Source organism: Syngnathus typhle, linkage group LG20 (genome assembly GCF_033458585.1).
Source record: "Syngnathus typhle isolate RoL2023-S1 ecotype Sweden linkage group LG20, RoL_Styp_1.0, whole genome shotgun sequence".
NCBI classification, from domain to species: Eukaryota; Metazoa; Chordata; class Actinopteri; order Syngnathiformes; family Syngnathidae; genus Syngnathus; species Syngnathus typhle.
Genome location: NC_083757.1, coordinates 7,560,171 through 7,586,324, shown reverse-complemented (window position 1 = coordinate 7,586,324; position 26,154 = coordinate 7,560,171). Strand labels below are relative to the sequence as shown.

The 26,154-nt window shown below is 48.4% G+C and overlaps 3 protein-coding genes across 3 annotated transcripts; all 3 read right to left on the bottom strand.

Annotated features, from left to right (window-relative positions):
- Window positions 1–307: 307 nt before the first annotated feature.
- LOC133144823 (ras-related protein Rab-11A-like) lies at window positions 308–1,902 on the bottom strand. Its single transcript, XM_061267783.1, has 5 exons — window positions 1,713–1,902; window positions 1,333–1,528; window positions 1,066–1,259; window positions 779–859; window positions 308–703 (listed from the first exon to the last, which is right to left on the bottom strand). The coding sequence occupies exons 1-5, from the start codon at window positions 1,747–1,749 to the stop codon at window positions 576–578; spliced, it is 636 nt and encodes a 211-aa protein (XP_061123767.1). The 5' UTR covers window positions 1,750–1,902; the 3' UTR covers window positions 308–575.
- A 520-nt stretch (window positions 1,903–2,422) lies between these two features.
- On the bottom strand, window positions 2,423–7,353 carry ubqln4 (ubiquilin 4). Its single transcript, XM_061267529.1, has 11 exons — window positions 7,163–7,353; window positions 5,919–6,070; window positions 5,635–5,774; window positions 5,292–5,554; window positions 5,057–5,215; window positions 4,562–4,787; window positions 4,347–4,486; window positions 4,101–4,184; window positions 3,916–4,031; window positions 3,694–3,847; window positions 2,423–3,597 (listed from the first exon to the last, which is right to left on the bottom strand). Exons 1-11 carry the CDS (start codon window positions 7,301–7,303, stop codon window positions 3,445–3,447), a joined length of 1,728 nt encoding a protein of 575 aa, XP_061123513.1. The 5' UTR covers window positions 7,304–7,353; the 3' UTR covers window positions 2,423–3,444.
- A 6,306-nt stretch (window positions 7,354–13,659) lies between these two features.
- Window positions 13,660–22,938, bottom strand: tinagl1 (tubulointerstitial nephritis antigen-like 1). The gene is made up of 12 exons (XM_061267524.1): window positions 22,799–22,938; window positions 20,874–21,181; window positions 20,002–20,068; window positions 19,233–19,325; window positions 19,027–19,141; window positions 18,670–18,796; window positions 18,441–18,591; window positions 18,106–18,295; window positions 17,804–17,849; window positions 16,998–17,121; window positions 15,299–15,344; window positions 13,660–15,219 (listed from the first exon to the last, which is right to left on the bottom strand). Exons 2-12 carry the CDS (start codon window positions 21,172–21,174, stop codon window positions 15,055–15,057), a joined length of 1,425 nt encoding a protein of 474 aa, XP_061123508.1. The 5' UTR covers window positions 21,175–21,181; window positions 22,799–22,938; the 3' UTR covers window positions 13,660–15,054.
- Window positions 22,939–26,154: the final 3,216 nt, after the last annotated feature.

Below are 26,154 nucleotides of genomic sequence, written 5' to 3'. Positions count from 1 at the left end.
GAGGGAAACTTCAAAAACATTTAGGAATCCGGTATTCATCCTAATCCACTTTATTCCAGGGGTGTTCACGGAACATTGTTTTTAAACAGTTTTCAAAAAACCCTTTTCACTGCCAGCCTGGAGTCCACTCAAAATAAAAGTCCTCTTAAATATGCACATTTTACTGTGAATGCACCTAATTTTAAAAAATAATCAAAAGAAATTCTTTAGCTATCGTTAGACCAGACCAGTCCCGAAGAACATGACCACCTCCTGACACACACGCGCGCACACACACACAGCAGAAGGACAAGAAATGCCCATGGAATTATCATGATGTAAAATTGTTTATTGTTTTACATTTTAAATTAGAAAACTGTTTATACATACTTTTTTATTCAAAAACATGATTCACTCATTTTAGTTGTTTTTCGGGGTCACTGAAAGGGATTTATAAAACTTCCATTCATTTGTATGGTGAAGATGATTTGTATTTGAAGTTACGAGCGTGGTCACGAAACAAATCAACTCGCAAGTGCAATTTATCCCTGTATCGTTAAAAGGCGACCAAATAATCTAAACAACAGCTTATTTTTTTACGAGCTCTTGCAGCAGCGCCTTTGCTCCTCCTGCACCTCGCTGGTGGGCCGCACCGTCCCCGACAGCGTCACGGCGCTGATGGAGCCCCGCGTCACCTCTCGGCTGGAGACCTTGCGATGAATCGCTGCGGGGTGCAGTGAGGAGAAAAAGATAAGAATACAGAATTTCGACGGCAGCAAACAAGACGAGTGGAGCGCACCCGTCAGAACGTCGATGAAGGCCGCCTCCACGTTGGAGGAGTCCAACGCTGACGTCTCCATGAACATCAGACCCTTGCTCTCTGAATACAGACCGATGGGGTGGGGAGATCATGTGACCGGAGAGGTGCCATGTAGAAAAAGAAAACATTTGGAAATATTGGAAAATTGCTAGAGACTGAAGTTGTCATTTTCAAAAAGTTGTAACGTTGTGTCCAGACAGAGATGTAAAATCGTGTTCCAAGACTCAAGTGGTGGGAAAACTACAAGGAAGTCAGCGCGCGTGCACCTGCAAAGGCCCGAGCCTCGTCGGTGGGGACGGTGCGCAGGTCCTCCAGGTCCCTCTTGTTGCCCACCAACATAACCACAATGTGCGGGTCGGCGTGGTCGTAGAGTTCCTTCAGCCAGCGCTCGGCGTTCTCGTACGTCAGGTGCTTGCTGATGTCGTACACCAACAGGGCGCCCACCGCGCCGCGGTAATACCTGAAACAAACGAGGCTTTGCCGTAACGTTCGAAGTCCACAACCATGCACCACGTTGTATACCGTGCACCCACGCCGAGGTGATGGCGCGGTAGCGCTCCAGTCCGGCCGTGTCCCACACTTGCATCTTGATGGTGCAGTTGTCCAGTTGGACGGTGCGAGTGCTGAATTCCACGCCGATGGTGGTACGGCTGTCGAGGTTGAACTCGTTCTTGGTGAAGCGCGTCAACAGGTTGCTCTTACCCACCCCGGACTCGCCGATCAGAACCACTGGGGACACACATGCGCACGCACGCAATCACACACACGCGCATACACACGCACGCGAACACACACACACGAACACACGAGCACACACACATTTACCAATCATGCCAAAGGGCCTCCAAAAGCCCAAGCGCTCACGTTGAGTAGTTCAATCACCACAACACAAAAACAGTCAGCACGAACTCACCTTTGAAAACAAAATTGTACGTGTCGTCCGAGCCCATCCCGGAATCGCTCACTCAGGCTTCCTCCTCGACATCAGAAGCCCCCCCCCCCCGACAGAGTAAATACTACATCCAGCCCTCTGGTTTCTCTCCCTCCACACCAGGGAGAGTACTGAGGTGGAACCGGTCCGACTGCATCCGTATACTTCCCTCTTTATCTCAGGCTGCCGGTGTTTTGGAGGGGGGGGGTTAGCGAGTGGCCCGCCCTTGCCTCGTCAGCTGACGGGCGCAACCGGTAGAACAGCTCGGGAAGCTGGCCCGACAGGTGGCACGCCTGCCAGGACCGACGCGGACGCACCCTTGTTGGAGATTACCTCCATATCAGCAGTGGACACGCGTTGTTGAAGAACGATTTAGTTTGCATTCTAATGTATTTCATTCACTCTTCTCCACTAAACAAACGCAATAAAGGTGTAGTTACATGCCCGAGCCACACAGGGGCGCTGCTAGTTGCCACATTTGGTTGGGTCGCTTAGCTCATTGTTCAAATGAAACTATTTGAAGAAAATGTAGAGAACTAAGATTGTAAAAAGACAGAATAAATGTAAAAAAATATTTTTTGCAATTATGTCTTGTTTAACGTGAAACATTTTGGCACAGGTGAGTTGTTGCTCCGCCTCTTTGCAGCTTTACAGGTACCAGGTTGACGGAACCAACCAAGACAGGGCGCAGACACGTTTGACCATGTTTCATTTTAATTTTTTTAGTACAGTACCGTTAAAAGTTAGTTCCAACATGTTCAATTGGGAGATGAATTTATTTTTCTCCGTTTCCAGCCGAGGTCAACAAACAAAGCATAGCTGAAGAAGCAGTTGCCAAGGTTACCACAACTACGATGCTGAGAGTTTCCAAAGGAGAGAACACAAAATAGATCTAGGGCTAGATTTGTCTTTTTCTTAAAACGTATGGCAGGCAGGCCCCCATACTAGAATTGTTTTGTAAATCCAACTGATTGAACAGATTTTATTCATTCATTTAAATGTGCCCCCAAAAAAAAGGAACTTTCAGATTACAAAGAAAGAAAAGCTCATTTTGTTTCATCGTTTGCGGCAGCATCGGCTGCACCAACTCTTTGCGTCTGTAAAATCCTGTAATATGCGGATGCGCAAATTTAATACACACAAAACTTGGGTGTCTTGCGTTGTAAGGGGGGGGGGGGGGCACAAAAGGCACAGCAGCAGTGCCTCAGACACACAACCCCCCCACCCCCCAGTTAACCTGGAATGGCAAACGACATGTCGAGGGCATCACCTGGAACGCCGCAATCATGCTTTGATCAAGAACAGAAAACGGGAAATCGCAGGAACATTTATTCGTTCACCTTGGTTTGCTGGCGCATGGCGTCAGGCCGCGCACTTTGAGCTCAACAAGCAAGAGGCCGTCTGTCCCACAATTGCCAAGAAATGGACAAAACAGAGGATGGATGATGCCAAATGTTGGAATGGAGCAAAATCAAGGTGTCACATCTTGCCCAAAGTGTCTTTGTAAAGTTTGGGGAGCGATTTGCGATACTTTTAGTCTGTGGATGTGGTGTGTGTGTGTGCGTGTTTATGCAGGGCACTGGTATGTATGTATATATGTATGTATGTATGTATTTATTTATTGTATGTATGTATGTATGTATTGTATGTATGTGCATATGTGTGCTTGGGTGTATATACGTGCGTGTGTGTGTGTGTGTCTGCATGCGTGTCTTTACGAGGGCTGTGAGCCCAAGAGTCTTTCGATGGCAGCATTGATGTCCCCTCCGGTGGCGATGAGGGCCTGCAGATTGGCCTCGCGGTTGATAAAGCCCATGGCGTTCAGCTGGTCCAGCTGCGACTGGAAGCGCACCTCGGGGGTCTGGTTCTGCCCGGGGTAAGTCGTTGAAGAAAAAGCAAAATCACCCTTGGATCTCGGCAAACTACAACCTGCGGATGTGTGCGTGCATGCGTGCGTGCGTACCGCTGTGCCTCCTCCGGCAAACATTTGGAGCATCTGTTGCATGAGCTGCTGCTGTTGCTGAGTGACGTTTGGCGGCGTTGCGGCACTGCTGGGCGAGGACGCGGGGTTCTCGGCGGGCGCGCTGCCTTCGGTGGGGATGCCACCTGCCATCAAGCTGCGGCCAAAAAGAAATGTGGCTATAATGTTGCTTGTCAAGCGCGCGCGTCTGCTTGTGGGGCTCACCTAGGCATGAGGCCAGGCGCTTCGGTCTGCAGCGTCTGCAGGCCCTGCTGGATCTGCATGAGCGCTTGCATGGCACGCGGGTTGGTCATCACTGACAGCGCCTCGGGGTTCTGCATCTGGAAAAAAAACAAGCCATCAAAGTGAGCTCAGCTCGGAGGCTACGCACAAGAAAACGCCCGTGTTACCTGCTGCAGGAAGACAGGAAGCTGAGACCGGAACTGTTCTTGCAGCTGTGGGTTTCCGGCAAACAAGGGGTTATTCATCATCACCTGCAAAGACACAGACGATTCTTCTGGGTGAGAGCGTAGGAAAATAATGCAATGTCTGGGGCAAGTTCTTAATTCTCCAAATTGCTTACTGAGCTAAAAATGACAATTGTGTGTTTTTCAGGCGTGGCTTGAGAAACTTTGTGGCAGAAACCAGGTACCCACCTGGGAGGCCAGCTCTGGGTTCTGGGACAGCGACTGCATCATGCTGCGCATGTAAGGAGCAGAGAGCATGTTCTGCATGAGCTGAGGGTTTTCCGAGATCTGCTGCAGGAGGCTCTGCATGCCCGGACTGTTGAACATTCCTGGGTGCGAGGGAAAAACAAAACAAAGACATGATCTCAGTGGACAGGTGTCTCTGATGACTGTCACCATCGTACCGTTTCCAAGACTGGCAGGGTTGACACCCAACGGGTTGGACACGGTGGGGTTAGTGCCGGCGGCGGGGGCGGCCGTGCCTCCCGCCGAGCCGCTGCCGTTCTCCGGTGGGATGGAGGCGTTGGGCGGGCCCCAGGGATTGGGCAGGGGCTCGCGGTTTTCCGTCCGCGACGGCTGGACGCCTGACTCTGAGCCGCCGCCAAGGGCCGAGAAGGGGTTGTTGCCAAACTGCCCGGGGAAAAGGTTCAAGAGGGAGACCCTCTCAATGTCAAGCCATTCAAATTGGCAATGCAGAAGACGTTTAACGGAAACGCAGGACTGAAGGTGAATGTGGCATTATGGCAAATGAGAAAGTGCAACATTTTTCTTGAGGGATATTTTTGCTTGTGAAATGTGGACTTCAGCTGGAAGTTGGAACGGTTGAAAAGTTTGCTAGCTGACATGACGTGAACATTGTTTTGCTCCAAGAAGAGAAACTCTTCTGGCATCTCATTTACCTGCTCTCTGGCGGCGCTGAACATGGGCTCCTGGATGTCGGTGTACATCCTGCGCAAGGCGTTGTAGCCACCCGGGATGCTTTCCAGGTTGCTGAGAGCCCGGTCCTGGTTGCGCATCATTTCCTGCATCATGGCTGGGTTGCGAGCGAGCTCCATGGTCTGCGGCGAGGGACGCAACGTGGACAAGCAGTCAAAAGCAGCACAGGTGGGGTGCTTCCCCACGTCTCGCGCCCACCTGTCTCATGAGCTCGGGATTGTTGAGCATGTGCGAGATCTCTGGGTTGCGCTCCATCAGCTGCTGCATCTGCGGGTTGGACACTATCATCTGTCGCATCAGGTCCGGGTTGGACATCATGTTCTGCACTAGCGGGTTCTCCATAAGCTGCGAGAGCATCTCCGGATTGGACATGAGTTGGCGCTGCATCTGCTGCTGGAGCTCCATGAAGTTGGCCGACCCCATGCCCAGGCCCGCCAGGTTGGAGAGTTCGCCGAAACCCGCTGCGGGGAATCAAAGGGGAGGCTGGTGAAGGCCACTGCACATTCGCGCAGAGACACTCACAGAAATCCAGCCAACTCACTCAGCAGGTTTGGCGTCTGTGCAGGCGGCTGGGGCGAGCTTGCCGTGGAGGCTGCTGCGGTGCCCGTGTTAGGGGCGCCAGCGCTTCCTGCTGGCGTGGGCAAGGAGCTTGAGGCCGAGGTGCTGCCTCCATCTGAGGCCCTGCGGGCCAAATAACGGGGAAAGAAAAATCTGAGAGTGCAACATTATTTTTTAGATTGTATTATTATTCATATTCTATATATGTATGTATACGAGTGGAAAACAACACTGCGTGGCTACAATTTGGCCAATGCGCCATCTTACTTCTGTGCTGTCTTGATGACCAGGTGCACCGTCAGGCCGTCCTTGATGCCGTGCTGGCTGAGGCTGTCGCCGTCCTTTAGGATCTTGCCAGCAAAAATCAACACTAACTGGTCCTGCTTGGCTTTGAAGCGCCTTGAGATCTCCTCCTTGAACTAAAAGACAGACCATGGGCTCAGTCCCAAACCTGGAATGAATGCTGTTTCATGATTAACACCGTTTGTGCTTGCTGACCAAGTGACGGAACATGGACATGACAGCAAGTGAATCTCTTTCTCAAATTCAGATGTCGTGATGACTTTGGCTCTTCATTTGAGTCACATTATCATGCCATGTTAACCGTGACAACGCCGTGCTGCCAGAACAAGACAATGAAGGGCAATCAAGATGATCCCTGACCTGCGTTAATGGTTTACTGCGCTTTATTCTACTTTGCACCATTTTATCCGTTGCCATCAGTAAATTCCTAGTCTACACTGTCACTGTATGCATTATTTCTATATATGAAGGAGGGGGCGTCTTTATTTTCAGAGGATTCTTGCACTGCATGGACGACTTAAAACCCAGCCCAGCAACTTTGCGAGGCTCGAATGCAACCAGATGTTTACATCTGCACCATTACGTGAATAGTAATAACCAAGTGCTGCTGTGTTGCTGCGCTTGACACGTCGCCGAGCCAACGGGCCCTGGGGGTCGCGAGCAAAAATTCTCAGGGAAGCTGAACGAGCCATGACTCAGTCAGTCAGTGGCGGTGACAGTGGAGAATGTTCCAGACTCGAACGAACGCCACCCATTTGCCTGGCCGAAACTCTAAGCAAGACGGCGGCAATTGTCCAAGCCCCAAAACACATTCAAAGGCGGCCCCAACAGTGTTTCGCACCATCGGCCAGTTTAAAACAAAAGCGTCAGCTGACACTATTGACGACACGGCTAGCTAGCGTTGACTTAGCCCAGCTAGCATAGCAGCTAACCGGCTAGCCACAGCGCACATTCAAACGTTGCAATATTCGTCTGTTCAGTACGCTTACTCATGATTCCGCTACACGTTTGTTGAAAATGGGAGGCTGTAGTAAAATGAGAAAAACAATACTATATCGACAGTGTCGCACTTTGCCGGTAAGAACGGCGTCCATTCTAAGGAGGCTAGCTGGTTAGCTGAAGTTGTGGGCACGACGCTCGATTCTCTTCCCCCTCCCCGCAGACACACGCACGCGCCTGCCACAAGCCCCGGAAAAGCCGTCCCAAACCTGAGTGACGGACGAATCTTCAGCGATGGCGATTTCCTCCTTGTCCTTGGGTGTTTTAACGGTGACTTTAATGATGGTTCCCTCCGCGGAGTCATCTTTATTGTTGTTATTAGCAGGATCTGCGGCGCCCTGGTCAGCCATCTTTACGCCACCAACGGGAAACAGCTCGCGACTAGCGTCTGCTTCCGGGTCGACAGGGGGAGGGGGGGGGGGGTCAAATCTACCCCGCCGGAAGTTGGAATGATCATGAGTGTATCCGGGAATTTTATCATTAATCATTATGTCCCAAACGAATAAATTCCAGTTTTGTTTTGGAAACCAAAACAAACAACAAGTGTCGCGTTCGTTCTGAAATGTTTGCGTTTAGCTGAAAAACAAATAAACAAATACATATATATATATATATATATATATATATATATATATATATATATATATATATATATATATATATATATATATATATATATATATATATATATATATATATATATGGCAAGTTGTTTGAAATGTGTGTATAAAAAATTCCCCTCTCACCCTCCGCGGGTGGTCTCCCACTCCAAGCTCGGGTCCTCTACCAGAGGCCTGGGAGCTTGAGGGTTCTGCGCAGTATTTTGGCTTTTCCTAGCACTGCACTCTTCTGGACTGAGATGTCTGATGTTGTTCCTGAAATCTGCTGTAGCCACTCCTCCAGTTTGGGGGTCACTGCCCCAAGTGCCCCAATGACCACGGGCACCACCGAGGCCTTCACTTTCCAGGCCTTCTCAAGCTCTTCTTTGAGGCCCTGGTATTTCTCTAGCTTCTCAAGTTCTTTTTTCCTGATGTTGCCATCGCTTGGTATTGCTATATCCACTAAAACAGCCTTCTTCTGCTGTTTGTCCACCACCACAATGTCCGGTTGGTTCGCCATCACCATCTTGTCAGTCTGGATCTGGAAGTCCCACAGGATCTTGGCTCGCCCGTTCTCTGCCACCTTAGGGGGTGCTTCCCACTTTGAACTTGGGGCTTCCAGTCCATACTCTGCACAGATGTTCCTGTACACTATGCCAGCCACTTGGTTATGACGTTCCATGTATGCTTTCCCTGCTAGCATCTTACACCCTGCTGTTATGTGCTGGACTGTCTCAGGGGCCTCTTTGCACAGCCTACACCTTGGGTCTTGTCTGGTGTGGTAGATCTTGGCCTCTATTGCTCTGGTGTTCAGAGCCTGTTCCTGTGCAGTTATGATGAGTGCCTCTGTGCTGTCCTTCAGTCCAGCTTTTTCCAGCCATTGGTAGGATTTCTTGATGTCAGCCACTTCACTTATCTGCCGATGGTATATCCCATGTAGGGGTTTGTCCTCCCATGATGGTGTCTCTAGCCACTCTTCCTCTGTTTGCCATTGTCTGAGACATTCACTGAGCAAGTCATCCGTTCGGGCCTTTTCCTTGATGTACTCATGGATCTTGGCTGTTTCATCCCGAACAGTGGCTCACACTCAGTAGTCCTCGGCCTCCTTCTTTACGGCTAGTGTACAGTCTCAGGGTGCTGGACTTAGGGTGGAACCCTCCGTGCATGGTTAGGAGCTTCCGTGTCTTGACATCTGTGGTCTGCGTCTCTTCCTTTGGCCAGCTTATTATTCCTGCAGGGTATCTGATGACTGGCAGGGCGTAGCTGTTTATTGCCCGGATCTTGTTCTTGCCATTTAGCTGACTTCTGAGGACTTGCCTTACTCGTTGTAGGTATTTGGCTGTGGCTCCTCTCCTTGTGGCTTCATCGAGGTTGCCATTTGCTTGTTGGATACCAAGGTACTTGTAGCTGTCTTCAATGTCTGTTATTGTTCCTTCTGGGAGTGAGACCCCTTCTGTATGGACTACCTTCCCTCTCTTTGTCACCATGCGACCGCACTTCTCTAGTCCGAATGACATTCCAATGTCTGTGCTGTAGATCCTGGTTGTGTGGATCAGTGAATCGATGTCTCGCTCGCTCTTGGCATACAACTTTATGTCATCCATGTATAGGAGGTGACTGATGGTGGCCCTATTTTTGAGTCGGTATCCGTAGCCAGTCTTGTTGATTATTTGGCTCAGGGGGTTCAGACCTATGCAGAACAGCAGTGGGGACAGAGCATCTCCTTGGTATATGCCACATTTGATGGAGACTTGTGCAACTGGCTTGTAATTGGCCTCAAGGGTTGTTTCCCACAGTCCCATCGAGTTTGCAATGAAGACTCTCAGGTTCCTGTTGATGTTGTACAGTTCCAAGCATTCAGTGATCCATGAGTGTGGCATGGAGTCGTAGGCTTTCTTGTAATCAATCCAGGCAGTGCACAGGTTGGTGTGTCGAGTCTTGTAGTCTCGGGCGACTGTTCCGTCAACCAGCAGCTGGTGTTTGGCTCCTCTGGTATTGTTGCCTATGCCTTTCTGTGTTGTGCTCATGTATTGAGCCATGTGTACACTTATCTTAGCCGCTATGATGCCTGACATGATCTTCCATGTTGTAGGGAGACAGGTTATTGGCCGATAGTTGGATGGGACTGTACCCTTTGTGGGATCCTTCAGGATCAGGATTGTGCGTCCTTCAGTTAACCATTCGGGGTGAGTTCCAACTTTTAGTAGCTGGTTCATTTGTTCTGCTAGGCGCTCATGGAGTGCAGTGAGCTTCTTAATCCAGTAGGCATGGATCATATCTGGCCCGGGTGCTGTCCAGTTCTTCATACCTGAGACTCTCTCTTGGATGTCTGCCACAGTGATGGTAACTGGGTTCTGCTCAGGGTGGTTGCTGTGGTCTTCTCTTAGAGCAGTGCTTCTCAAATAGTGGGGCGCGCCCCCCTTGGGCGTAACAGAAAATAATTGAGAAGCACTGTCTTAGAGAGACTAGCCATTGTGCCTCACTGTTGTGTGATGTGTCCTTCTCCCATATGCCCTTCCAGTATTGCTCAGTCTCCAGCCTTGGTGGGTCTGTTCTGCTGTTGTTACCCTGCCATTGAGAGTACACTTTTCCTGGTTGGATATATATATATATATGGATTCACTGATCCACACAACCAGGATCTACAGCACAGACATTGGAATGTCATTCAGACTAGAGAAGTGCGGTCGCATGGTGACAAAGAGAGGGAAGGTAGTCCATACAGAAGGGGTCTCACTCCCAGAAGGAACAATAACAGACATTGAGGACAGCTACAAGTACCTTGGTATCCAACAAGCAAATGGCAACCTCGATGAAGCCACAAGGAGAGGAGCCACAGCCAAATACCTACAACGAGTAAGGCAAGTCCTCAGAAGTCAGCTAAATGGCAAGAACAAGATCCGGGCAATAAACAGCTACGTCCTGCCAGTCATCAGATACCCTGCAGGAATAATAAGCTGGCCAAAGGAAGAGACGCAGACCACAGATGTCAAGACACGGAAGCTCCTAACCATGCACGGAGGGTTCCACCCTAAGTCCAGCACCCTGAGACTGTACACTAGCCGTAAAGAAGGAGGCCGAGGACTACTGAGTGTGAGAGCCACTGTTCGGGATGAAACAGCCAAGATCCATGAGTACATCAAGGAAAAGGCCCGAACGGATGACGTGCTCAGTGAATGTCTCAGACAATGGCAAACAGAGGAAGAGTGGCTAGAGACACCATCATGGGAGGACAAACCCCTACATGGGATATACCATCGGCAGATAAGTGAAGTGGCTGACATCAAGAAATCCTACCAATGGCTGGAAAAAGCTGGACTGAAGGACAGCACAGAGGCACTCATCATGGCTGCACAGGAACAGGCTCTGAACACCAGAGCAATAGAGGCCAAGATCTACCACACCAGACAAGACCCAAGGTGTAGGCTGTGCAAAGAGGCCCCTGAGACAGTCCAGCACATAACAGCAGGGTGTAAGATGCTAGCAGGGAAAGCATACATGGAACGTCATAACCAAGTGGCTGGCATAGTGTACAGGAACATCTGTGCAGAGTATGGACTGGAAGCCCCAAGTTCAAAGTGGGAAGCACCCCCTAAGGTGGCAGAGAACGGGCGAGCCAAGATCCTGTGGGACTTCCAGATCCAGACTGACAAGATGGTGATGGCGAACCAACCGGACATTGTGGTGGTGGACAAACAGCAGAAGAAGGCCGTTGTAGTGGATATAGCAATACCAAGCGATGGCAACATCAGGAAAAAAGAACTTGAGAAGCTAGAGAAATACCAGGGCCTCAAAGAAGAGCTTGAGAAGGCCTGGAAAGTGAAGGCCTCGGTGGTGCCCGTGGTCATTGGGGCACTTGGGGCAGTGACCCCCAAACTGGAGGAGTGGCTACAGCAGATTCCAGGAACAACATCAGACATCTCAGTCCAGAAGAGTGCAGTGCTAGGAACAGCCAAAATACTGCGCAGAACCCTCAAGCTCCCAGGCCTCTGGTAGAGGACCCGAGCTTGAAGTGGGAGACCACCCGCGGAGGGTGAGAGGGGAATTTTTCTATATATATTAGGGGTGTAGCGATACATCGATACACATCGATTAATCGATATAATGCTCTACGATTTATTGGCATCGATGCTAAAGGTAAACATCGATTTATATCGCCGTGTTTGACCTCGGACATTAGACGCGACTTTAGTTTGAAATCCAGTTCATTGTAGCTTGCTTCCTCTTTCCGGGAGCAGTGCGACCGGCGTTGTTGTGTTGTGAGCAGAGCACGCACGTGAAAGGGGAGTCGCCAACTAGTACGCGGCTCCTGGGCTGGTGCTATGGCTAGTGTCCAAAGAGACGAGGAAATTTGCTCCCCTTTAGGCTTCAAGTCATTCGTTTGGAAGCACTATGGATTCCAAAGAAAAGATGGCTCAACGGACAAGACACGTGCAGTTTGTAAATCCTGCCATGCGGTGATCAAATATTCAGGGAGCACAAATCTCGCTGCACATCTAAAGAAAAAACACGACATCAAAGTTCAGTGTTAAATTAAGCAATTTGTATACTACAATACTCTTGTAATTTCCTAAATAAAGAGTTTGCAGTACCTTGTTAATTTTGCGTATGAATTGTTATAAATCAGGATATTGTTCTATATTTTTTATTAAAAAAAAAAAAAAGAATCGATCGTAGAGCACTATATCGCGATATATCGTGAATGAATCGCAGCAGGCTTTAAGATATCGGCAAATATCGTATCGTAGTTCTTTATATCGATATTATATCGTATCGTGACAAAACCCGCGATTTACACCCCTACCCAGAACGTATGACATTTTCGTTTTTTTAATTGTATTACAGAAAATAAAGAACTTCATCACAATATTCAAATTTCCTGAGACAGTCCTGTATACAAGCCCAACTTCTCACCCCACAAATATGTGATTTGGAATAATAGATATTATACAAAAATAAGTCTTTGTTCTTCTGAAACTGGGTTGACAGATTATTTTAGTAAATCAATTATTTAATGTTAATAGACATCATATGTCCCACGCTGAATTTCTACATACTTTTGAATTTCCAGCCACAGACAAAGAATATGCCATCTTGTTTGATCCAATCAGAAATAATCTTCATCACTTTCGTATGTGGTCTCCTATTGGAACTGTTTTGTTAGTGATATTGATCGAAAAAAAGTATGGACAATTGTGAATAAAATATTTTTTTCCTAACGAACAAGGTAAAAGAAGTGTATAAAAGGGACATTAATTTGAATTGTTCTTTCTGTGGAAATACTTGTGTTGTTTTTTTCTTTGTGGGTTCTTAATAACCAAACCGTATATTGAGGAAGAAGGACTTTTACTTTCTTTCAACACGCTTCATCCATACAGTCTACAGCCCGGAACATTTACGTCTCAGTTGTCCTGTTCATTTTCTCCATCTTCAAGCGTCCTCTGCTGTCCGGAGGTAGATGTGACATTCACATAAACATAAGCATTCAAGCATCATTACAATACTCACCACTTTCTTTTCTCTCTATGTACTCAAAATGACCACGAGATGGCAGCACAAGCCATGTTTTGTGCTTGAGGAGAGAACTCGAAGCATATGGCCAGTACCATGTTAAATTAAGTCTGTAATGCTAATTAATTCAGAAAGAAATAACTGATGATCACTGATTGAATTTTAATACTCGAAAAAAATATTTTACTACTATGCAAGTAGGCTCCCTGAGGAGATTTTTACTTGGCAGCATTTTTAGCCCACGTGAAATGTTTTCCTTTGATGCTGCCTGTAAGTTTTTGTTGTTTGTGCCAGGGTGAGGTCCGCACCGATTGTCCCGCTTTCCTCATTCGGGCGGGACCGCGTCACACGCCGCTGAGATAACTCTGCTGCTTTCTGCGCCAGCTGACGTGCAAACAATGAGAGAAATGTAAACAACGCAATCCAACTTTTCCGTACTTGGACTTGATCTGCGGCTGCTACCACCAGATAAACTTTTATTGCTGAATTATGTGGCGGCACCGGCAATGACTATTTTTACCCAAGAGGAGATTACGGGCAAAATGGAGTGATACAGCAAAGTGGACCAACAAAAACATAACAATATGGAGACAGCAAAGTGATGGAAAGACTTTATTGTGCGGCGCAAGTGGACACTCACTCGCGTTTATTACACGCAATGCGCACCAGACGACCGAGAGACGAACATTGCACAGATACGAGCGGAATAACATACAGTGTAGCTTAATTTACTTCTTATAAATAAATGACACACACGAGAGAGTGTGGCGTTCTCACACGCAAACACGCACATACACACACACACACACACACACACACATATATATATACATACAAACACACACAACAATGCGGAGTGGATGTTGGCATTTTTGGGGGGTTGACGTCCGGACCACAACATAATGGAGGACGGCGGACACGCCACACTGCACCCTGCCTGTCCAATTGCGTACATGCGTTTATCTTTGAAGTTTGAAGAAAGAAGCGACGGTGCGAAAGATCACGAGGCAGGATTACGGCGCTTGAAGAGGAGCGTAATTGAAGACCAGCAATAATAACAGGCTAGCTCACTTTCAAGTGAGAGCTGAAAATCCCTATTTAGGGGAAGTAGACCCCCCCACCCCGCACCCCTCACAATCCGCAACGCAAACATGTTGCACACTTTCAAAATGGCTTGAATACGATCCAGTTGTCAGTGGGCTCACTATTTGGCATGTCAAATAGCTGCTCAATGCTGGTTAAAGGAAGGATAGCTATAAGTGAGCTCACCATTTGGCAGGTCAAATAGTCACCCAGTGTTTCTTCTGGAATGAGAGGTCAAATGGATAATTATTTGGCAGGTGTACCTATCTAACGTCATTGTCTGTTTATTAAGGTGTTTCTATTTATCCATCACCGCTGAGAAACTTGCATTTTTCTTTTTGGTTCCCCAGAAGCACTCAACTCAATCAAAGTATAAAAATAAGTCACATGAGTGTTGGATTTGTAAATTATAATAATCAAATACAGTACAACGGGTAACAAAATAAAATCTTAGAATAACACGGCAACACGAAGATAGCATCATGGCGCCTTAAGACTACTTTGAGCAAATGTGTCATCATGATGACTTGACTCACTGCTTTTTTTTTCATATGTTCTGGCCCAAACAACTTTTTTTTTCTGAAGGTGAAACTGTGAAAGTCAACCGCCTACAGCTTAGATGCATGGGGCTTGTATTCCAGAGAATGTCTGGGCGTGTCTCTGTGGCTTACTTTGGGGGATTTGTGCCTGTTTGCCCAAAACTGCTCCGCTCAAAGTGTTTGTCTTTTCATCATCCCCCTTGTCGCCTGCGTTTCTCTTGATCGGAGGAGTTGTGGATGCGCATGCTTCTTCAGACGCTAGTCAAGGCAAGTAAAACCAGCCGAGATGCGGTGGTTGGTTGGTTGGTTGGTTGGTTGGTTGGTTGGGGTCGGGGAGGGTGAAGTTCTGAGGCTCCTGCTGTGTGGGCTCTAAACGTGGCGGCGGCGCTGGTGCTGGTGGTGGTGCATGTCCTCCACGGTGACCCTGCCCCACACACCGATCACAAAGGTCTCGATCTCGCACTCGTTGTCGCCGCGGGCGATGCGGAAGTAGCCGTCTTCGCCCCAGTTCTTGCCCCAGGTGTTGGCGGCAATCTTTGAGATCACAAGTTGAGGTCAAGTCATTTCAAGCGGTTGACGATGACAGAAAGTGTGCGGTTTTCCAAAACCTTACCCAGTACTTCTTGGGAGTGCCATTAGAGTCCCACTCTTGACCCCACCTGAAGAAAGCCGAGAAGACGGTTGGTTATAGTCTTGGGTTTTGACTCGATGTCTTAATGGCAAATGAGTTCAGTGGTGACGGAACCGTTTGAAGGCCAAATGGCAAAGAGGTAGAAATTAGCTAGCCAGGCGTTCCAACCAGTTGATGGAATTTGAGCAATGCCAACGTTCGTCAGCTCAGAAGGAAGTGCTACTCAACAACATCCTGGAAAAAGGAGTATTTATAGACAACTTTCCAACCTCGGTCAGATCTTCTAAAAACATGAAACCTTGCTTTTCCCCTCTCCTGATTTACAGCAGGAAGTAGAGGACAAGTTACGAGGAAGCCAGTGCCGCCTCCACCTCAAAAATACTCTCAAGCAAACAAAAAGCCGTTCCTCGGCCGGCTGTCTCATTTGGCAACTTCTGTGCGCTCGGGACCTCTTGGCGAGGCTCCATCAAAATTCCCATCGAGTCTCGCCGTCTTGTACAACAAACGCTTGTCCTCCCATCCTGTTTTTAGCACTCCGGAATTTTCAGTTTCCCCCCTGAGAGACTCCCGGTAGCCGACGCCATTTTATCTTCGAAGAGGAAGTAAAGCGGTTCTGGGAAACGGACCGATTGGCACACCTACGGCTGTCAGTCATGATTTCACGGCTGCTGTCATGACAAAGCTCCGAGCAGCAGAGTAGAGAAGAAAAATTTCCCCAATCTCAAATCAAATGTTCAGGTAGAGGGCGTTAGAGGACAAAATGGCAGCACTGACCCCCTGATCCTCTGTCGGCCACGCTTGGGATCAGCGGCCGGCCCGGACAATGGCCCTTTCCACCACAGTGGACTTCAATGCCGCTTCCGCAAACTTTCCCAGGCCGCCGGCTTAAAGGGACGCGTAGCGCTATCAAAACACTCGCACGCCTGCCAGCTGGGCGCCCTCACCGGCCCGGAACGACCCTGGCCACTCTCGCCGTCACCTTTGAGAGCGGTCACCTCGATCTTCCGTCGTGTTTTGGTGTAAACACGCTAATCGTGCCATGTTTTGAAGGTTCATGGTGTTTGGATGTGACATCTATTCCTCGCCAACAGCCGCTACACAAGCACAGCTGCTTTTTGAGAAGCTGACGTTTTCCCCAAAAGTTTTCCACATCTAGACAAGATTGCCTTTTTTGGTAATGACGTTGGGATTGGCTAGGACGGCCTGCTGGCTAGGGGTTCGAGCACCACCTGTTGCTTAGGCTACCTGAAAGTGCTTTTTTTTTTCAGGCTTAGGGCTGTGTGCACTTTTTCCTCCCACATTTCTTTGGCTGATTAAAAGGAGCCACTCATTTTCTCATTTGCAGAGCAACGTCTCATTAACATCAGACAGATGAGTGAAGAATTTCAAGAGTCGAAACCTCCCGCACACACGTGCATTCCTTGAAAAAAGACCCTCAAAGCAGGTGATTGTCTCGAGATAGCGCTTGTGTTTTGTCTCAGATGCGGTGAGGGGAGGGAACAAAAACAAAAAAAAATGGCAGACGTCCGGCCGCCCACCGATGACAGAGACGCGAGTCAGGTAGGCCAGGTGCGGCAGACGTCTGCATATTTGCGGTCTGCACACTTGTGGTGAAGGAGCGGGGTGGAGTCTAACCCCTCTCGATGTTTCCGGCGTGTCGCGACAAGATGCGTTTACGTACCCGGTGATCCTGACCGAGTGCGTGCCGTGCTTGCGGAAGTGGGGCGGCTTAGTGAAGCTGACGTCCGTGTGTTTGTAGATGCCGCTCTTGTATACAAAGAAGTCCTCGTGGACCTCCATGATGGCTGCCGGGCATCAAAAACACAACGTCAAACGCAGCACACAATTAGAAACACGAGATGAAGCACGGCAACAGGGTGTTTCCTGACTTTTCATACACGGGCAAATTTTCCCAGTTTGACACCGGGGCCGCAAATCAGCTAACAATAGGCAAGTGGACGCATGTGCACCAGCCTTGTTTTAGGAATTCAAAGGAAACTTGTCATGAAGCCAACGTGTCTTCCTGGCCAATCAGATGAGAAGTAAAACACGCACACGTGTACATGGCCTATTCAAGTGAAACTTGACAGCGGTCCAGATGGGCACCAGACTGTGAGGCGAGCGCAGTTACGGAATCTGACCGGGGTCAAAGCCGGACAATCAAACTCTCCAGCGGCAGGTCAGGCACCATGACATCATGCATAAAAAAAAAGTGCACATTTACTTTGTGTCATTTTGAAACAACAAAATGGTAAGCAACATTTAGCTGTCATGCTGCACGCAAATGGACAAAGAAGCTGCCAACACAAGTGAAGAACTTTTCTTTTCAAATGAATACATTGTTACTGTGCTTATGTTGCAAAGGCTGTCTCATTTTCTTTTTCATAAAGAACACTTGAGCCTAACGCTACTGCAGCTGACTGTATTTTCTTTTGAAACATTTCCTAATGGACACAAAGTGAAATAAATGAAAATGCGTGGCCTCACCTTGCACGGGGCCATTATCCATAATCTCCTTCATAATCTCCTTTTCCTGCAAGAGACAACATAAATGGAGAGATAGCGTTACATCCCTCGAGGGCGCTGAAAAGTCGAAAAACAAGATTGATCCTTGCCTCCCAGGTCCTTAATGCCTGACTTATTGACTTCACAGACGGGCTCGGATGACTGAAGGAGGCATCGGCTATCGTTTAGTTCGATGCAAGCTGACATAAGGTGATGCTTTGCCCAAATAAGGAAGGCAAGGGCTACTCCTCTGCATGATTGGGCCGACGCTGCGCTACACTTACGTTGGCTGAGAGCCTGTAGGGCGGCGTGGACTGGTAGATGTCGTTGTGCTGGTAGTTATGCGCGTTGGGGCAGCGCTGTGTGGCCTGCCTCTTTCCTCGGCCCACTGAGCGGCTCTGCATCATGCAACGGGCCGCCTCGGTCGCCGTGGGTCGCGGGGCGCTGTACGGGTAGCAGTCTTCCGTCACCACCCTCAAGAAAACCAAAATCAAATCACAGTTAACGTAGTGTTCCTTAGCATCGGGGCTGGATGTGACCAGATCACTTAAAAAAAAACAACTATGGAGGTTCTATGATTGGCCAGTCTGTAGTTTGAGGGGCGTGACTCAGTCCTCACCCTCTGCGGCGGAGATACCACCAGGCTCCGTCGACGCGGCCCCCGGCGCAGCCGCCCTGGTTCTTAGTATCGCAGGAAATGAGGTTCTGCGGGGACAGCTGAGGGGTCATGTGACCCATGGACTGGATGGAGATTCGATCCGATGCTACGGCTAAACAAAAACAGGAGAAAATCTTTGAGTTTCCCTTCTGACGAGAGCCAAGCAAATTTGCGTGCGGTTGCAGCCTACCCGCTGTCGAGAAGGCCCAGGAGGCGGCGCAGTTGCCCTGGTCCAGAGGTTCGTGGATCTTGCCTGGCCACTTGTCAGCCGAGTTGAAACTGGAGGGCAAGGCATCGCCCTGGGGATCCATGTTCATCTAAGACACGGAACAACAAATTCCACAAATGGCGGCGACACAGGTGCCGGTAGCAACACGTCGACAGTGACAAGGGCCCAAAGAGGAATGCCGGGGGTGGGCGCGTTGGAGCGTTTGGATCAGGGTCTTATGTAACGTGCAGACAACAGGCAACAGCCACATACTAACCCGATTAGCGCCTTTTGATCTCCAGACAAAAGAAGACCCTGTGACTCCAGATGGCCGCTTACCTGGATTTCGTTCATGTTCAAGATGCTTTTGGAGGGTCTCTGCGTGCCCAGTCTGTAGCGGATGCCCTCGTCCAATGTCATGCCGTACAACTGGCTGTAGTTAGCAGCCCTCCACCTGGTTAGAACCACACCACCCCAAGATTGGCACAAAAACTGACAAAACGCCGAGCTCGTCCGAGGAGGTAAAAAAGTGTGTCTTGCCTTACCCATAATTCCCTCTGTTGATAGCCTGGATCATGATGCCGTCCATCAAGCAGGCGTTCTGTTCACACTCCCACCGTCCCGTCGTGCCGCATGTGCTAAAAATTAAATAAAAAATTAATGAATAAAGTTAGCATCTTCATTCATTCCATTATTTCAATTATTGCCTGAAAATTTCAAAAACATGGAAGGAGGCAATTGCAGGATCTCAAGTAATTTGACACTTGTTGATAGGTTTGTGTTCAAAGGGTGCAATCCTAACTGCCACAACATCAATTCAACCATTTCTGTGCACTCTTGTTGCCAGGACAGGATCGTAAATAGCCCAAAGAAATAGAAACAAGTTGTTCAAATGAATCAAAATCAACGCAAGAAGGCCCTGATAAGCTCCACAGAGGAGAGAGCGGAACGGCGGAAGATAAGTCAGGCGGGACCGGAGGGGAGGATGCGCCTTCGGGAAATGATCGGAGAGTGAGCGAGTGGGAGTTGTGCATTCTTGGAGAGCGCAAAGACCAACGAACAAGGCGGCTTTGTTGCTTGAGAACATATATGTGACGTATTGTAGCTATTTTTAGCAGCCGGTGTGCGTGCTCGCATGCATGTCTGCTGGGCTGACGTTATCTATTAACTTCCATTCTTACTTTTCGGGAAGTTTCTTATCATAACTCCCCAAGACACTTTGGAACAGCTGTGAGTTTGTGAGCAGATATGTAATGCTTGTGTTGAAATAAGTGAAGGACTATTTGTTTTGTTTTGTTCTGTTTTTGAACATACCACAAGTTGCAGTTGTCCTTGTATGTTTGTCCTGAGAGGAACTTGATCCCATTTCGTTCACAGGAGCCTAAAAGAAGACAAACAATTCACAGGTGAACTCTCAAGAATGCCTCAAAATGGCCGTCGTGCGCGATGTGTTGATGTTGCGCTTAAGGAGCGCTGAGCTCGCTAATCCAGCGAGAAGGAAGAAATGGGAGCGCTGTGGCAAAGTGTAGACGACGGAGGAGCGCGAGTAACTCTTCAAAGCTCGCTTTCAAAGAATTCTTCAAAATCTCTCATCGGAATGTGTGTGACATTCTTTCGTGCATGGGGAATGTTGCCGATTAAGTGCAATTTCCCTCGCGGGCCGGCGGAGAATTTACGAGGTGCTCCGCTTTTCTCGTCAGGTGCGGCGAGAGGATTGCGCAGCGAGGCCCCCCCTCTGAGGGAGGCTGCAATTCAACCCAGGCGAGTGAATGCAGCCGCTTATGTCATTACACAGTCAGAGTCTCTCGGATGCTGATTGAGATTCCGGAAATTTTCCAGACATGAGAACATGATGGAACGAAAACGGAAGGAACCTTTCTTACAGCTCCTGTCCTGCAACCCCCGTGGCCCGTCTGAGACCCCCCCCCCCCCCCCTCTGCCCCCTACATAGTCAACATTCTTTGTTCCGACCTCCCACCTTCCCTTCATAAGAGGCCTTCTGTTCTCAGGTGGACTTCTGTTGTTCAGGGCACATTTTCACGCCTTGCCTTTGAGAAAGCTTGGAGGAAGGCCGACATTAAAAAAAGTCAGCCACAAGCATGTTGGAGGTTTCAGGCAGGTGGAGATGAAAAATCTGCGATTTACATCCCCCCCTAGCTCCCCCTATCCTCATACACGATACATACCTATGAAAGGGGGATCCACGCCCAGACAGTGCCCCCAGAAGTCGGGGCAACAGTCAGACACGGTGCGGTTGCAGAAGAGGTCACAGTAGCAGATGGTGTCCAAGTAGGGCACGGTGCACAGGTCGTCCCGTCCCGGGCAGCAGCCGCCTCGCCGCTGGCAGTACGAGCCCAGCGAGTCGCGGATGCCACCCGTGTGCAGCGGAGCAGCCAGCTCCCTCTTGGACCTCCTCCACTGGCTTCGCGCCGCATTTCCCTCCGCCTCCACCAGGAGCAACGCGCCAAGTACGAGGAAGAGCTTCATGACGAGTCTGCGGGGGGGAGATGGAATTAAATCAAGCTGCCAAGACAAACAAGCAGCTAACTACGATGCTCCATTTAGCGGGAAGTGAAGTTCTCCAAATGAAGAGTGATGCATGATGGGGGAGGTCACGGAGAAAGGCCGCTTCCCAGGCATGCACAGAGGCATTTCTTACATTTTTGTGCCTCGTAAATGCCCTTATTTAGCATCTTTTGTGTTGCACTTGGGTTCAAGCGTTGATTACTTTATGAGTGCAGCATTTCAAAAGCAAGTATTTTTAGCTACATGCTAACAAACGATGCAAAATGCCTTGGGAGAGCTAATAACACGCGCAAGCATGCAATCTAACAGGTATACCTTCTTTGTCCTCTATGAAGAGCCACATGAGCATCATGTCTATTATATCGCCCCCCTGGTGGCCAAGAGGAGCATACCTATAACTTTTGAGTATCGCTGGACTGGAGTATTGTTATGTGTAACATGTTTTGACCTAGACTGGACATAAGTCGATGACCCACCTCAACATGTCTGCCATTAAAGTGATTGAACCGTGCACATTTAGCTATGTGTTTATTTCCCGTGTACAGTTAGTTCCCATGACGAGCCCCTCCCCCTTCCCCTCCACCCTCAAATATGTATCATTGTGTGAAGCGCTTGGCATGCTGCTTACTTAAAGAGCATCATTAATTATCCTATCTGATCATAGGGCACAATGAGAGTCCCCCCTCCGCCCAAATGAAATAAAGCTCCGGAAGAGATCTTTGCTGCGCTGTTTTCTGCATGACTGTGCCTTTTGTTGTACGCACACACACACACACACGTATGGCATTATGGGATGGGCAGGGCCACTCTTTCTTTACACAAATGTTTTGTTGCAGCGGCGGCAATGGCAATAACAGCTCACATTGGCACGGTGGGGGGAAAAAAACATTAGGAACGCAGATCAAATAAGATGAAAGACGAAAAATGGAATAGTGCAGTTTGGCCTTATGTTATTCATCCATGAAGAGTTGTAATGCCGCCGAGCAGCGCTTCTCCATTTGGCACCAGTGAGAACGTCGTTTTCATCAAGTATTTGCGCGGCTATGACGGACGCAGCGATTGTCTTTTGGTTGTCATGCTCCCATGTGACCTCTGACCCCAATGCATGGACTTTGAGTCACGCTGTACATTGCACACGATGAGTCAGACATTCTTCATGTGTATTGTTTCAAATTGATGCCATTCAGCTGAACATTTGCTCAGGTGTGGAAGGTGAAATTTATATTGTCAAGTACAAAGAGCAGGAAAACAAGTTCAAAGCAGACTCAAAATTAAAGTGTGCTTTTTGCACACATAAAAAATACAATGACTGCAGTTAGTTTAGTGTAACTATTTCTGGTCAACTGATCCCAACCAGTGACGGACAAAAATGTGTAAAATAAAAAATTATAAAGCACTTGATCCACAACCTAACCTTAACAAACAAGCTTTTTGGTGAGGTTGTGGAAGAGGTCAACTCAGGCTTTTGAAACAATCCTCTCTAAAGCCCCAGAACTAAAACATGATCATTAAACAGAGTCAGCCAAAAGTTATGAGGGCAACATCTAAAGAAAGAAGAGTCTCCATCCTGTGTTTGTCACTTTACCTTCTGGCAAAATCCAACTTCTTTCTGAATAATCCACCAGTATCAAGAAATGCGTCTTGCTGTGCGTGTGTGTCTCAGAGGATGTGTGGAGCTGCACTTGAGTCTTCTCTATATACAGTCAGGCAGGCAGGCAGGCAGGCTGCGTGGATGACCACGCCCCCATGACCCCCCCTTGTACGCGGCCCTGCTTGGCTGCCTGCCTAATCAGTCGCCTCGGCTGTGCACTTTCCCCTTTTCTCTGCTTCCCTATCAGCTGTCCTTAACCAAGACTGGACGCCATTTGTTTGGAATTCACTCAGCTGGAAAACAGCAGCAGCGTTCCCTCTGATGGTCTCACTGGAAAGGTCAAATGGTAAAGTGGACAACTTTCAAGAGAATGGCGTGGGAGAAACAGCACTGCCTGGCGGCCGAAACATGTATTGCACCATCAGGAAACATCTCGAAAATTCTCGATCTTGAGTTATATCATCTAAATCAAGTCTCCTAATTGTGTTATTATGTAAACCAAAACTGTCAGGTGCTTCAAGGATTATCTTGGAAAATAAGTTCAAAAACTCCCTCTGTTAACAGGTTCACTTTTCACTCACCTCCACCCTCCATGATGATTATAGCGTTCGCCGATTCTGAACTGGCGGTAATTGCACAAGCCTTCGATTGTGTGCATGAGTAAGAAGCCTCGGGTGAGACCCTCCGCCCGTTTCCCCGCCATCATGGCTGACTCAGGCGCCAACCGGGAGTGAATCACGGCCGCTTTCACAAGTCGTGTAGGCGAAGGAGTGTCGTAAGACATTCCATATGCTGCACTGACAAAAAAACAAAAAAAAAAACACAATGACATCAAACATCAGCATTTGCTGTCGATGGTCATTTCCGACAATTGTGTCGACAACGCGGGTAGCACATGCACACACACACACGTGATTGTCAAAGCAAAACTGGAAGCCTAAGCCGCAAAGATTGAATTGTTGTTTGTTTGATGAATAGGTTTGTCTTGTTTCCTGAAATTCAAATTCAACTATGCTATTTGGCTAACGCTAGTCAATACATTGTGCTCGCCGACGATCCTACATTTGTAATAATGTAGTGAGGATGAGCCGTCACTAAAGCTTCTCGGCAACAATCGTCCCTTTCATCGGTGCCGCCATGATGCTTTGAGCGGGCCACAGTTGCCAAGGCCGGCAAGGGCAACGACAACAACAAGACTGAGTCCTGTTTACCACTCGTAGGGAAAAACAGGACGCCCCCGCGCTGATGAGAAGCGCAGACGTTTGGGAAGAGCGCTCGCTCGCCTTTTCCTGCCATTGATCCAAAATGAAATAAATCGCTTCTCCACAGTGACTTTTGAAATCAAATTAGTGCCACAGTATCATGAAGATTGAGGATACCGAATGTAAGATTTGGATCGATAATGTTAAAGTTAAAGTCCCAATGATCGTCACGCACACACATCTGGGTGTGGTGAAATTTGTCCTCAGCATTTAACCCATCCCCGTGTGATTTTGATCCATACCCTGGGGGAGAGGGGAGCAGTGAGCAGCAGTGGTGCCGCGCTCGGGAATCAATTGGTGATCTAACCCCCCAATTCCAACCCTTAATGCTGAGTGCCAAGCAGGGAGGCAATGGGTCCCATTTTCAGAGACTTTGGTACGACCCGGCCAGGGTTTGAACCCACAACCTTCCAGTCTGAGGGCAGACACTCTACCACTAGGCCACTGAGCTGGTACTTGGGTTGCTTAATGGCGGCCAATGCACGAGGCACGGCGGCAGATGAAACAACCAAAATGTTTAAAAGATGACACTGCATGTGTATGGATACTTGAAATGTTTCATGTCAAATAGCAGGACTTTTTTTTTTTTAACGTGAAACACAACATGGCTATTTTATCCCAGCCTCTCCTCTTCTCTCCGTAATCCTCCTTCCGTCTCACCAGAGGCGTAGCCAGGCCGGGGCGAGCCGGGGCGGCGCCCCGGTTAGGACTCCCTGCTTTTTCGATTCTTCATTTTCATGCCGTTTTTTTCTTTCGGTCTTGCGCGAATGTGCTTGCGCTATTCTATGTGCGCGATGTTATCTATTCACCGTTTGCCTCCCGGACCCGGATGTTGATTTGGCGATCAGCGAACGGCGTGGGTGATGTTCGATTTTTTTCATGTGAGCGTGCGCCCCTACTGGAAAAATTCCTGGCTACGCCTCTGCGTCTCAGATTTCTCGACTTGCTTATCTCTTAGACAAAACACCTTTTCCCGCCTCTGCCCTTATTTTCTTTGCTAAGGTCGTCGCAGATGTTCCCGCAACAAAAAGGTTCCATTGTTGTCTTTGTCTTCCATAGGGCAGCAAATAAAAGCTGACACATCAAAAATCAATTGAGTGTCTTTTTGTGTTTTGTCTGTCACCTTTGATTCATATTGAGTGTGAAAGCTTCAAAGTTATAATCAATATGGGCGTAGTGTGGGTTTGCTCTTAAGACCCTAACTCAATACCCGTCACCCACGATTGCACACCATAGCAAGGAGAAAAAACGTATGACCTCAGATTTAAAAGCAAATCGAATAGCAATGGCAAATAATGAGATGATTCTTCACGGTGTCAAGCCATCGTGGTTCAGCGCCAACTACTGGCCAGGAGGACTTACTAAGATGTCAGAATTTCTTTTAAGTATCGATGCCTGGTATCGGCAGTCTACCCGATACCTCAAAATAAGTCGGTCAGCAAATCTATCACAAAAGTGCCTTCCAAGAATGCTTTTTTATTTTCTCCAGGTACTCATGACTTATTACTCAGTCACTTGCAGTAAAAAGTTAGCAAGTGATAAGCTGCTCTGACTTAGTTTTTCATTCTAATTTTAGCACTTGATTCCCTGAAAAGCATGTTTGCCAAGAATGAAGTCCACTCGGTCCTCTGCGGAGGAAGCTCTTTATGTCATTTGGACGCTAGCATCTGTTTGCCTCGTCTTAAGTTGAAAAACACGCGTGTGCCGGCACAAAGACATCTGCACGGTTTGTTGTTGTTTCGGCCGGCCAAGCAGAGGAATTCCCACGGGACGTCGCGCCATCACGTGACCGAGACCATCACCGTGCCGACCGGGAGAGACTCGGGACAAACAGTTCCCATTTGGCGGAGGGGGTCGCAATGTCATGAGTTGGATGGAAAGTGATGCAGTTAGGGCAAGAAATGTTGTTGCTACCAATTATGAATGATGTCCAGCAGAGATTTTTTCTTTCTATTTGATTAAGCTTGCATGTCGTCATTTTAAAAAAACAGGGATGTCTTTGTGTGTTCTCAGGTAAGGAATGCACTAGCATCATCCGTACAAGAAGGCCCTGCCTCCTCCCTCCCTTGCTCGGGCTCCTGCGGGATT